The sequence below is a fragment of the Desmodus rotundus genome, chromosome 6 (assembly GCF_022682495.2).
Source record: "Desmodus rotundus isolate HL8 chromosome 6, HLdesRot8A.1, whole genome shotgun sequence".
Lineage (NCBI taxonomy): Eukaryota > Metazoa > Chordata > Mammalia > Chiroptera > Phyllostomidae > Desmodus > Desmodus rotundus.
Window position 1 is genome coordinate 135755995 of NC_071392.1, and position 12662 is coordinate 135768656.

A 12662-nucleotide genomic window follows, 5' to 3' on the forward strand; every position below is an offset into this window, starting at 1 on the left:
GCCAAGCCTGAGGCTACAAAGAGTTAAAAGTCTAATATTTCCCAAATACCTTTGCTGCTAGAGCCATATTGCATCTCACTGATTTACCCTACACCCTCTCAACTGCAGTTTTATAATTCATTTTCAGAGATCAGGAGAGAGCCAGCCTCAGGACTATGCTAAGTTCAAGTTCTTCATGGTAGTATCACCTTGTAAAGCCTGGAGTGAAGAGGGTGCTGTCTTCAGAGTTGCTTCAGTGGCAAGCAGCAAACCCAGATCATACAGAATTCATACAGTTCAACGGGAGACAGTATTGGCTGGAGACTGTGTCTCAGAAGTTATCTAGCATCGTTTCTTCTGAACTCTCTGTCAAGGGCTGCCTCATATGGTCACATAGGCCCCACTGAGCCAATGGAGAGAACCTTACACTATCTCTTGATGGGGTGCAAGGCAAGGTTCTGGATGAGCATGTGGGACTAAAATATGTTTGTGGCCATTTTTGGAAAATATAATCTACCACAATAAGGAATGAGAAACCAATAGAGATCAAGACAGCCATTCTCCATAGCTCATAAGTGAGTGTATATACATGTGTGTGTGTCTTACTCTAGCTCTCCCTCTACTTCTCTCTCTCTCTCTCTCTCAGCACAAGGCTTTTCTCCTCTAGTTCATTAGCTCCTCTCTGCATTCATGGCCACACCTCACCTCTTAAGATTATGGGACTCAGTTCTTCCTGCCTTCCCAGAATCTCCCCAAAAGCCAGATTCTCAAGTGACTTCCCAGAAATGTAGTCCCAACTCACTCTTATCCAGCTGTGGCTCAGATAATTTTTTTTTAAGTCAGGAAGGTAAAAACAACACACATTTGGTTTTAGTGGTGATGCATTAGAAACACAACTGCCCAGTCATCACTGTAGATTGCCTGGCTCTGATGCAGACCCTGACCTGCAGGGTCCATGTGTTGTGGATGTGATGAACAAATTCACACGGATTGCAGAAGTCCTGTGGAGAAAAAGGGATGGCCTGGCCACTCTCTGAGTGAGAGAGCACCCTGACCCCTGCCTGGACAGGCTTTTATTGCTTTTCTGGGAACATTACATGGAGGATGGTCCTCATTTACTATGCACAGGTTCACTTTAGGTGGTTACCTTTTACAGAAAACAAAGGAGAAGATGTTGCTAATTACATCAAAGAAGAAGGATATTTGCAAATGCAAAGGGAAAAGTGGTTGAACTGGTTACACTCTTCCTTGGGAAGTTTAGCATAGGTTTTAGGAAGTTACTTTAAAGATATGCAGTAAACATTTGCTGCCTCAATTCAGGGCGAGGGAGTTTTAGCAAAAGCAAGCTTCAAAGCAGCCTAAATACAATGCAGGTCTGATTCCCCATGGGAGAACCTATCCATGGACGTGGGTCCTGTGTGCCAACCTCACTCCCCATTGGTTGTCCGAATCAGGGGCTGGGCTACATTCCCCACGCCACGTGGAACAGTCCCCTATATGGCTCCAAGTCACACAGTCTCTTGTGGCAAATGTTCACTCCTGCACCACAAAACTGTATTGAAAATGAGGACAAATTCAGTCCTGTGTTTACAGATCAAAGGTCCAAGAGTCACCTGTCTTCAGAGCTGCCAGAAGCTTGGTGTAACCAGATGTGGCCTTCTTCCCTGAATGGACTCCAGATAGCAAATGGAGCAACTGGCTCTGCTGCTGCTTAGGCCAGACTCATCTTTCAGAAAGTGCTCATGCAATTTGGTTACAAATCCTACCAATTTGTCAGTATTCTTGTCCCAAATTTAAAAGCTAGGCTTTGGAAGAATTATTGGCATGTAAGGAATGTGCTGTCAATGCAACGTGTGAAAACATATTAACATTTTCTGAATGCTTCTTTTGTGATCTGTCCTACACTAAACACCACATATTATTTCATTAGCTCTTCACACCAACACAAGGAGATAGGTATTATTACTGTCCCCATTCTACAAATGAGGCAGCTGAGCTTCAAGGAAGTTAACTCACTTGCCACAATTACTGCTAGTATGTTAAGTCACAGAAGTTACCATATTTTGCTATGTATAATGCACAATTTTTGCCCAAATTTTTGAGGGAAAAATAAGGATGCGCATTATAAGTGGGTAGTACTAATTCTGTATCTATATAAGTGTTTTTAATTATTTTATTTATACTTATGCATTAAAAATGTAACTCTAGAAAGCAATAACAATATCTGTATGCAAAATAATACCCTGGAACATGATAATCGGTTTTGTCTCTAAATATAAATAATTACAATTTTTTTCAAAATTACTTTATTGTTGTTCAAGTACAGTTGTCTGCATTTACCTCCCACCACTCCCTCCCACCCCAGCCAAATGCACCTCCCTCCCTTGTTTCCACCACCCCCCTTGGTTTTGTCCATGTGCCCTTTGTAGTTGTTCCTGAAAACCCTTCCCTCTATTCCCCCTCCCACCTCCCCTCTGGTTACTGTCAGATTGTTCTTAATTTCAATGTCTCTGGTTATATTTTGCTTGCTTTTTTCTTTTGTTGATTAGGTTCCAGTTAAAGGTGAGATCATATGATACTTGTCTCTTGCTACCTGGCTTATTTCACTTAGCAGGATGCTCTCCAGTTCCATCCACGCTGTCACAAAGGGTAAGATAATTAAATTAAAAAATTAAAATGAAAAAATTTTTTTCCTGAAAGTTTGGGCCAAAAATGTGGGTGTGCATCACACACAAGAGCACATTACACATGACAAAATACAGTAAGTTACAAAAGTACTTTTATGTTTATGCCCAATTAAGAGTATTTTTAAAAGAAATTTACTGGCTTAAAACTGAGAAGTCCAAACTTCAGGGCTGATTTCATTCCCAACACAGTCATCAAATGTTTGATTTCTCCTTATCTCTCCTGTCTGCCTCATTATAAGGGGCTCCCTACTCAGGGAATAATATGGCTGCAGCAGCACCATCTACACAGCACATGTCCAGAAGGAGAAACAGAAAAAGCATCTTTCCCAAAATCCCCTATAAAATCCTCTAGACTGGATAGTCCAAACTAGGCCTCCCACTACTCCACAACTGTGTTCAGTAAATACAGTGCTTGTGTTTTGCTCTGTAGATCCAGGAGTGTCTCTAACCTCCCAAAATCAAAGACCATAGTGGGAATAAAAACCAGACTTGCTTCTGAGAGTACAGGAATAACTAACTGTTAGAGGGGAATAATGACAACTACAATGTTGTGGAGCAGTTATTTCAACCGGGTCAGACACAATTTTAGATGATGGCAACACGAACCTGAACGTTTCCTGCTCTCCCATTCTCCTGCTACTGGCTCTGCTGGCTCTCAGGGCTAAAGCATTGCATTTTTACTAGACCATGGAGCTGGACAAATGTTCTCCTAACTAGGTTTTTTAGCTTTGAAGCAGGTCTCTCAGCCTCCTCACCTGCAAAATTGGTAATAGTTATTTCTACCAAAGTTATAAAAATGAAAGTGTGGACTCCAAGAAGAGATACAGCCATCTGTCAGAAATGGGTCCTCCTGGTTTATTGGGCTCAAATTCATAACCACAATCTGGCAGCCATTGCTGACAGAAGCCTCTCATGCATACTACATCTCAGGGAAGCACAACAGATCAGGGTGCCAAGACTTCTTGACATCAGAATAAACCTTTATAAAGAAGTTTCTGGAATCATACTTTGACCAATGGGCTGAGGCCTCCCTGACTTGTTCAATCAGAACTGTGCAACTATATCATCATTTGTGCATTTACAAAACAAACAGAAAATCTCCATAAAGACCAGTTGGGATGCCTAATTCCAACCAATCAGGGCAGTGCTATGTATACCAATCAAACTATGTAAATTTGGATTCTCCATTTGCATAGAAATGGACTAATCAGGGTCCAGGGCAGAAACTTTCTCTATAAAAAGTGTGCCTTCCCTTTGGGAAGGAGTGGGAAGCATACTTTTGGGTTTCCTACACTGCCTGTGTTTCCTAAGTTTATAAACTATTCACCTGAATAATGTCTCTCATTTTACCTAACCCATATTGTAGATTCCTGTTTGTATTGGCTTGGCGGCAGAGATAATTTACTAACAAAATAAAAAGGGCTTACATGGGAAACATGAGGAAATAAACCTAGACACCCAACCTAGTGGGCATGTAGAAAGTCAACTCTCATTCTCATTCCATTAATGCCAATTTGGGGTTTTTTTGTACATTACATCTGAATTTTATTTTCTCGGGATTTATAAAGACATTTTAGTGTGAATACTCTCCATAGATGCTAGTTTATCTCAGCCTATAATTCAATTTTTATAATCCCAATTTTTCACCTATTTAATTTAAGTGGGTGGGAGGGGGCACCCATAAAAGACCTCACCCAGTTTCTAAATATGTCCTGAAATCTGAGAGCAAGAATCCTCTTAGGAATGCAAGAAAATGTACGCCATTGAGTAGCTAACAAGGTATGAGTTGAATGCAACACACTCTAAGGGTGCAGGAATATCAGTAAAACTCACATGCTCAGATGGCTCCCACAGGTTTGCAAAGAATTATTCAGTCTTTCAGACCAGTGGGCATACCTAAGAATCTTGTGTCTACAAAACAAGCCTCAACAAATTCAAGAAAATTGAAATCATATCACCCATTTTCCCTGACCACAAAGGATTGAAACTACAAATCAACCTCAAGGAAAAAAACCCAAAACACTCAAACTCATGGAGATTGAATAGCATGCTATTAAACAATTAATGAGATTAAGGAAGAAATCAGAAAGTTTCTAAAAACAAATGAAAATGAACTCACAACAGTCCAAAACTTACGGGACACAGAGAAGGCAGTCTTGAGAGGGAAGTTCTAAGCAATACAGGCCTACCGTAAAAAAAAATAGAAACATTTCAAATAAACAACCTAACCCTACACCTACAAGAATTCGAGGAACAACAACAACAACAACAAAAAGCCGAAAGCAAGTGGAAGGAAGGAAATAACCAATATCAGAGCAGAATTAAATTACATAGAGAATAAAAGCACAATACTAAGGATCAATATATCCTGGAGCTGGTTCTTCGAAAAGATTAAAAAAATCGACAACCTTTTAAGCAGGCTCATCAAGAAAAAAAGAGAGGACCCAAATAAGCACAATCAGAAATGAAAGAGAAGAGATTACAACTGATATCACAGAAATACAAAGGATTGTAAGAAATTACTACGAAGAACTATATGACAAGAAATTTGAAAACCTAGGTGAAATGGACAAATTTCTAGAAAGATATAATCTTCCCAAACTGAATGAAGAAGAAGCAGAAAGCTTGAACAGACCAGTAACAGCAGACGAAATTGAAGCAGTAATCAAAAAACTCCTGGCACACAAAAGCCCCAGACCAGATGGTTTCACAGGAGAATTTTACAAACATTTAAGGAAGAGCTAACACCCATTCTTCACAGACTATTCCAAAAAATTCAAGAACACAAGACTCCCAAATTCTTTTTATGAAACCCACATCATCCTAATCCTAAAACCAGATAAAGATAGAACAAAGAAAGAAAACTTCAGGCCAATATCACTGATGATAAAATCCTCAACAAAATAGTGGCAAACCTCATCCAAAAATACATTAAGAAGATCATACACCAAGTGGGATTCATGACTCAGTGGGATTCATCCCAGGGATGCAAGGATGGTACAATAACTTAAAATCAAAAAACATAATTCATCACGTAAACAAAAGCAAAGATAAAAATCACATGATCATATCAACAGATGTGGAAAAAGAATTTGATAAGGTACAGCACCCATTTATGATAAAAACACTCAGCAAAGTGGGAATAGAGGGAGCATTCCTCAACATAATAAAGGCCATATATGAGGGACCTACAGCCAACATCATAGTCTATGGGCAAAAACTAAAAGCTGTCCCCAAAAGATTAGAAACAAGACAAGGATGCCCACTTACACCACAGTACTGGAAGTCCTAGGCACAGCAACTTGACAGAAAAAGAAATAAAAGGCATCCAAACTGGAAAGGAGGAAGCAAAACTGTCATTGTTTGCAGATGACATAACAGTTTACACAGGAAATCCTATAGACTCCACCAAAAAACTACTGGACCTAATAAGCAAATTTGGCAAAACAGCAGGATACAAAGTCAATATTCAGAAATCAAAGGCATTTTTGTATACCAACAATGAAGTATCAGAAACAGAAAAAAAATCCCATTTTCTATAGCAATAAAAAAAATGTATCTAGGAATAAACCTAACCAAGGAGGTAAAAGACCTGTACTCAGAAAACTATACAACACTGAAGAAAGAAATTAGGAAAGACACAAATGAATGGAAGCATGAACCATATTTACGAAGTGGAAGAATTAACATCATCAAAATGTCCATACTACCCAATTTACAGATTCAATGCAATCCTTATTACAGTACCAATGACATATTTCACAGATATAGAACAAATATTTCAAAAATTTATATGAAACCATAAGCAATCCCAAAAAGCTGCAGCAACATTGAGAAATAAGAACAAAGTAGGAAGGATCACAATACCTGATATCAAACTGTATTCCAAGGCCACTGTAATCAAAACAGCCTGGTACTAGCATAAGGACAGACAAATACACCAATGGAACAGAATAGAGAGCCCAGAAATAAACTAAAGTCTCTGTGGTCAATTAATTTTTAACAAAAGGGATAGAAGCATAAAATGGAGTAAAAATAACCTCTTCAACAAATGGTGTTGAGAGAGCTGGACAGCTACATGCAAAAAATGAAACTCGACCTCCAACTTACACCACACACAAAAATAGATTCAAGGTGGATAAAAGACTTAAATATAAGTAGTGACACCATAAAAGTCCTAGAGGAAAACATCAGCAGGAAAATCTCGGACATTCCATGCAGCAATATTTTCACTGATATGTCCCCTAAAGCAAGGGACATAAAGGAAAGAATAAACAAATGGGACCTCATCAAAATAAAAAGCTCCTGCATGGCTAAAGAAAACAGCATTAAAATGTAAAGAGGACCGACTGTGTGGGGAAAACATATTTGCCAATGATACCTTGGATAAGGATTTAATCTCCAGAATATATAAAGAATTCACACGAGTTCTCTCTAGGCAGACAAACAACCCAATTAAAAAACAGGCAAAAAATCTGAACAGACACTTCTCCAGGGAGGACATACAGAGGGCCCAGAGACATATGAGAAGATGCTCAGCATCACTAGCCATCAGACAGATAAAAATTAAAACCACAATTAGATACCACTTTACACCAGTGAGCGTGGCCATCATAAACAAATCAACAAACAAGTGTTGGAGAGGATGTGGAGAAAGGGGAATCCCAGTGCACTGTTGGTGGGATTGCAGACTGGTGCAGCCACTGTGGAAAACAGTATGGAGTTTCCTCAGAAAACTAAAAATGGAACTGCCTTTTGACCCAGCAATTCCACTGCTGGGATTATATCCTAAAGAACCCTGAAACACCAGTCCAAAAGAACCTATGCACCCCAATGTTCATAGCAGCACAAGTTACAATAGCCAAGTGCTGAAGGCAATCTGAATGCCCATCAGTAAATGAATGGATCAAAAAACTATGGTACATTTACATGACGGAATACTACACAGCAGAAAGAAAGAAGGAGCTCCTACCCTTCAAAACACCATGGATGGGACTGGACAGCATTATGCCAAGTGAAATAATCCAGGTGGTGAAAGCAAATACCACATAATCTCATGTTTAAGTGGAACCTAATCAACGAAACAAACAAGAAACAAAATATAAACAGAGACATTGAAATTAAGAACAATCTGACAGTAACCAGAGTGGAGATGGGAGGGGACAATGGGTGCGAAGAGGGGAAGGGTTTTCAAGAACAACTGTAAAACACATAGACAAAACCAAGGGGTGATGGTGGAGACTGGGGGGGGGGGGGGCGGAAATGTAGACAAGTGTATTTGAACAACAATCAAATGTAAAAAGTCACTAAAAAATAAAACAAAAGAACCTTGTGTCTTAAGAAACCAAAGTTTTAAATTTACGCTATAAACTATAAATTTCCTGAGTCCCATGCTAATTGGTTTCAATCTATTGAGCTTGTTTTAACAAAATTTCAGTTAAAAAAAACCAAAAAAATCAAAACAGCCCCAGGTTCCAGATTAGCTGAAATGCAGCTAGTTTCAAAGACAGAGAACAGAAAGTATCACATAGGATGTTCGGAGCCAGAGCCTGAGCCGGTCCTCTTCGGCCCTCAATTCACTGGATACAAGAAGGTTAAGTTTCCGTATTTGGCATATGTGGGTTACTTCAAGCCCTACCCACACCCTTAACTCTTCTTGCACTTTCAGTTTAATTTCCCACTTACTATAAATTGGTTTTCCTCCATGTGTACTTGAATTCAATAGACGCTCTGCAGGCTTCACTCACAGAGTCGTGGAGTTTCCCTGGTGCTCCCCGGGGTGATGTACTGACTCCCCACATGTTATCTCCGTTTGAAAGCCTTACGTTGGGTCGCTGCTGGTTTCCCGGGACTGCATCAAGTAGTGAAGCTTCACTGGTCTTAACTGGGATCACCCCACCTGCTAGAGAATGAGAGATATCGCGAGAGTGTCCTCATATTACCTATCCTTCCTCATTAAGCGACCTTCTGGGGCATGAGAGCCGCTCTCACCCCCGTAATTCCCGGGCTCCGAAGACGGAACTTGGAAGTTTTTATCCAATCAGGAATCCCACCTAACAAGTAGGCCTGCGTCTGTGATCCGCTTAGACCAATGAAAACGCCAGCGCGGATTTGCAGTGGTGTTCTGGGAAAGCGCCTTTGCCGGAAGTCCCTTTCTCCTTTCAGTCACAGCTAGGTGGAGCTAGCCTCGGAGACAGCGGTCCCACTGGTTGGCACAGGTGTCCTTCACGGGAAGGTGGGAGCGGGCGTTGTCGGGGCGCTGGCGTGATCGCGGAGCACTGTGGACGGCACTGTGAAGTCTCCGGACTCAGAGGTTCTGCAGCCCAGGCCTGGCCTCCCGGGGAGAAGAAGCGGGGCGAAGGGAGACTCTTTTCTGTCTCCTCCTAAAGTGACCGGCGGAAGAGCGCGGAGCCTCGAAGGGCCCGCCCTGAGACCTTCAGGGGCGGGCTGTCTGTGGAGCTGTGGCCTGTGTTCGGGTCGCTGGTCGGGCCACCACGACCCACGCTGACCGGGCAGACCGAGGTCGCCATCCACGCCGACCCCTGCCTTCGCTGGCGCAGGTAGGTGATCTGCCGGACAGTCTGAGGGACTCACTAGCCATCTCCTACGTGTGTCTCCCACGCACTCCCTCACTCCCTCCATTGTCAGGATTAAGCTAGGTTTTGTCCCTTCTTCAGGTGGCAGCGCCGCAGTTCTGTATCGGGTTTTGGCCTGTGCGAAAGCTGGACAGTAAGTTCGCTTGACGACGCAGTGGCCGTGCACAGGAGCAGGTTTCTGTCCAGAAGTGGCCGAAAAAAGCGTGCTTTACGTTTTGGGGTAAAAGCCACTCACCAAGACAAATGAGGCCTATTTCATATTCTTTGGTACAGCTCCAAAGAACTAGACGACAGGGTCCTTAGAAAGCGGCGACCTTCATAGTCGCTTTTATTTCCCTTTTTTTCGGTCTCATTTTCTCTGACTTGATGGAGACGAGCTGGCCTTAAGCTGTATACGTGACTGAACCACAGCAAGTTGAAGTGGTTGTTTTATTAAGCATCCAGCGGGGCATGTTGTTAAAACTGTGTTTGGAAAGCATGCTTTGGCCGAACCGAAAATGTGTGCCGGCAACTGGGTTGGAGATGAGGGTCGTTTCTGAGATTGAATTGAGATGGTAGAGAGACTGAGGAATGTCAGGGTGATGAATAATGTGGGCCTTTGGTGATTTAGAATTCCTGCAACAGAGAAACGTGGGCCCTTGAAAGGAAATTTTCAAACTAACAGTCCAGAAACTGTGCTAATTATGAACTTGATTTCATAAGTTCAGGAACTTAAAAAATAAGCAAGTAGAAGGACAGCATAATCCTGACAACATTTGCAAGATCCACACACGTTCTTATAAATGATAAATTAAGAGGGTCCTTACTACCAAGATCCAAATCTAAGATTTAATTTTCTTACTAGTATAATTATTATCATAGTACTACCCTCTCATCCATTTGTGGTGACCATTAAATGAGGTAATGCATGTAAAACACTTACCAAATAGCCAGCTCACAGTGTTGTTGAGGCTTGATTTTAGGTTCCTGAAGGGAACAGAAAAACAAAGTCTTCATCTGTCCCTCGAGCTCCTCTTTCCTAGGACCATGCTCCCTCCCAGCTCCTTGACAGTTCTTGACAGTTCTTGACAGTTCTTGACAGGAGGCAGAGGTCTCCTCCTTTCTTAACCCTTAAAAGTACCTGACTCCTTCCCAGTCCAGTGTGGAATTTTTTTAATCTATTTCATTAAAAAAGTTAAAATCTGTGAAATGAAAAATTTATTCAATATTTAATTTTGTAAGTCTAAACATACCCACTATTTTAGTAATGTTGTCTTCTGTTGGATTTTTCTGGTGAAATATTTTAATCATGCAAAAAAGAACAGAGAACTCTTAGTTGTATCATACCCTGGGGGAAAAAACAATAATATTTCTTTATGCTTTTGGACTTTTTAAAGTAAATGTGGCATCTCAGTTACAGTTGAAATTATTTTTTGCCACCCCTACTCTCTACTACCACCCCTCAGAATTTCTTCGATTCTAACTTATCTTTCCATTGTGGCTTACAGGACTTACCAGGTGAGTATTTGTGCTTACAGATGCTGGGTGTTCTCCATTCTCATTCCCAGTCAACTGCCAAATTTCTTATAACTTATCATGAGGATTATGGCCATCATTTTGGTTCTGTCTTTGTGGCATTTGTTCTTCTACCCTCTTAAGAACCCTGCCTTAAAAAAAAAAAAAAAAACCTCCAATATCTGTGGAGTGAACTAATGCATGATATGCTGTCACAGACTGTCACGAGCATATGCCATCTGATTGGCCTTTATTAGGCCACTGTTGTCTTCAACAAGGTCCACTGTCTTTTTACCCAGGATAAATTTTCCTCACTTCTCTAGGGACAGGAACACCTGTTCCACACTTTTAGGAAAAAGTGGCCTTCCACGATCAAGTATGCTGTTTTATAAAATGAAATTTTTAACATTCATAGTAATGGCTACCATTTTCTGAGCATGTAGGTATCAGGCTTTTCTAACTAAGTACTTAGTATACAGTCTTATTTAATTCTCACTTTACAACTATGCCACAGGTGGTGGTAATCCTGTTTTAAGATGAAAAAACTGAGGTTTAATAAGATTAGGTGTCGGCAGCAATTTGAGACTAGAATCATCTCTTTATAGTATGTAATTGTTTTGCCACCAATAGAGAAGTTGTCAGGACAGAATGAAGGTTGGCGTTAATGTGGGTTCTTTATGACCTTCCTGCCCCACAGCCCCGGCTCCCTCAGGTGCAGGAAGCACCTGGAAGGAGGCCTCTTTCAGCAAAGCCAGAGATGGCATCAGTGGACTTCAAGACCTACGTGGATCAGGCCTGCAGGGCTGCTGAGGAGTTTGTCAATGTCTACTACACCACCATGGATAAGCGGAGGCGTCTGCTGTCCCGCCTGTACATGGGCACAGCCACCCTGGTGTGGAACGGAAACGCTGTTTCAGGGCAAGAGTCCTTGAGTGAGTTTTTTGAAATGTTGCCTTCCAGTGAGTTCCAAATCAATGTGGTTGACTGCCAGCCTGTACATGATGAAGCCACTCCAAGCCAGACCACAGTCCTGGTTGTGATCTGTGGAACAGTGAAGTTTGAAGGCAACAAACAACGGGACTTCAACCAGAACTTCCTCCTGACTGCCCAGGCTTCACCCAGTAATACAGTGTGGAAGATAGCAAGCGACTGCTTCCGATTCCAGGACTGGGCCAGCTAGTAGAGGTGGAAAGGCCTCTGCTTCAGTCCCAGCTCTGGAGGGAAATGCAGATCTCAAAATGTGGGTACACAATTTCTTTTCTGTTGTTGTAAGATACACCACCCAGGCTGAACTCTGCATTTTTTTTCAGTCCAAGGAGCCCCTTTTGGAGTATACTTATTTGTCATAGTTGCCTTTTCATAGTAGTAAAATCTTATATTTTTCTACTTGTCCAGTAGACACCCTACTTCTGGAAATTCTGACAAATAAAACAATAATACAAATGTTCCTTTTCTCTTGCCTGATGTATTTGACCAGGTTTTAAGGAGAAGGTAAGTTAAAGGCAGTAAGCTTTGTAAAAGACACTTGCAGAATTATGAGGTCCAAGGCCAAGCACCTGCACCAGGCACAGGTGTATACCCAGGTGTAGTGGAGCTGGGCTTCACAGCCATTTCCACACTGTAATTCCTTGGGACATTTTGAAATTACCTTTGCTCAGGTCACACATCCTAGACCAACTATCCTGAATGTCTGAGAGTAGGACTAGGCATTGGCATTTTTCAAAAGCACCTTAGGCGTCTTAATGTGTAGTTCACTTTAGAATACATCAGAATCACCTAACGAAGGTGGCTGGGCCCTACTTTAAAACCTTAGCTGAGAGTTACATGAATGAGAACAGGTGAAATACTAAAGAGCTCATAACAGCTTTAAATGAAGCAGCTATATTAACTAATCTCTTATAAAGAC

General features: G+C 41.4%; 1 protein-coding gene and 1 long non-coding RNA gene across 2 annotated transcripts in view; one reads left to right on the top strand and one right to left on the bottom strand.

The window, feature by feature from the left end:
- The window catches only part of LOC123479656 (uncharacterized), an 83051-nt gene extending 74342 nt beyond the window's left edge, over positions 1-8709 (bottom strand). The window contains exon 1 of the long non-coding RNA XR_006655338.3: positions 8352-8709. This is a non-coding gene — a long non-coding RNA (uncharacterized lncRNA). The remainder of the gene's footprint in view (positions 1-8351) is intronic.
- Positions 8710-8898: 189 nt separating this feature from the next.
- NXT1 (nuclear transport factor 2 like export factor 1) lies at positions 8899-12201 on the top strand. The gene is made up of 2 exons (XM_024559532.3): positions 8899-9226; positions 11454-12201. The coding sequence occupies exon 2, from the start codon at positions 11514-11516 to the stop codon at positions 11934-11936; it is 423 nt and encodes a 140-aa protein (XP_024415300.1). The 5' UTR covers positions 8899-9226; positions 11454-11513; the 3' UTR covers positions 11937-12201.
- Positions 12202-12662: the final 461 nt, after the last annotated feature.

Bases quoted from the DNA above. Each gene is read 5' to 3' on its own strand.
- NXT1 (XM_024559532.3), top strand. From the start codon at position 11,514: ATGGCATCAGTGGACTTCAAGACCTACGTGGATCAGGCCTGCAGGGCT.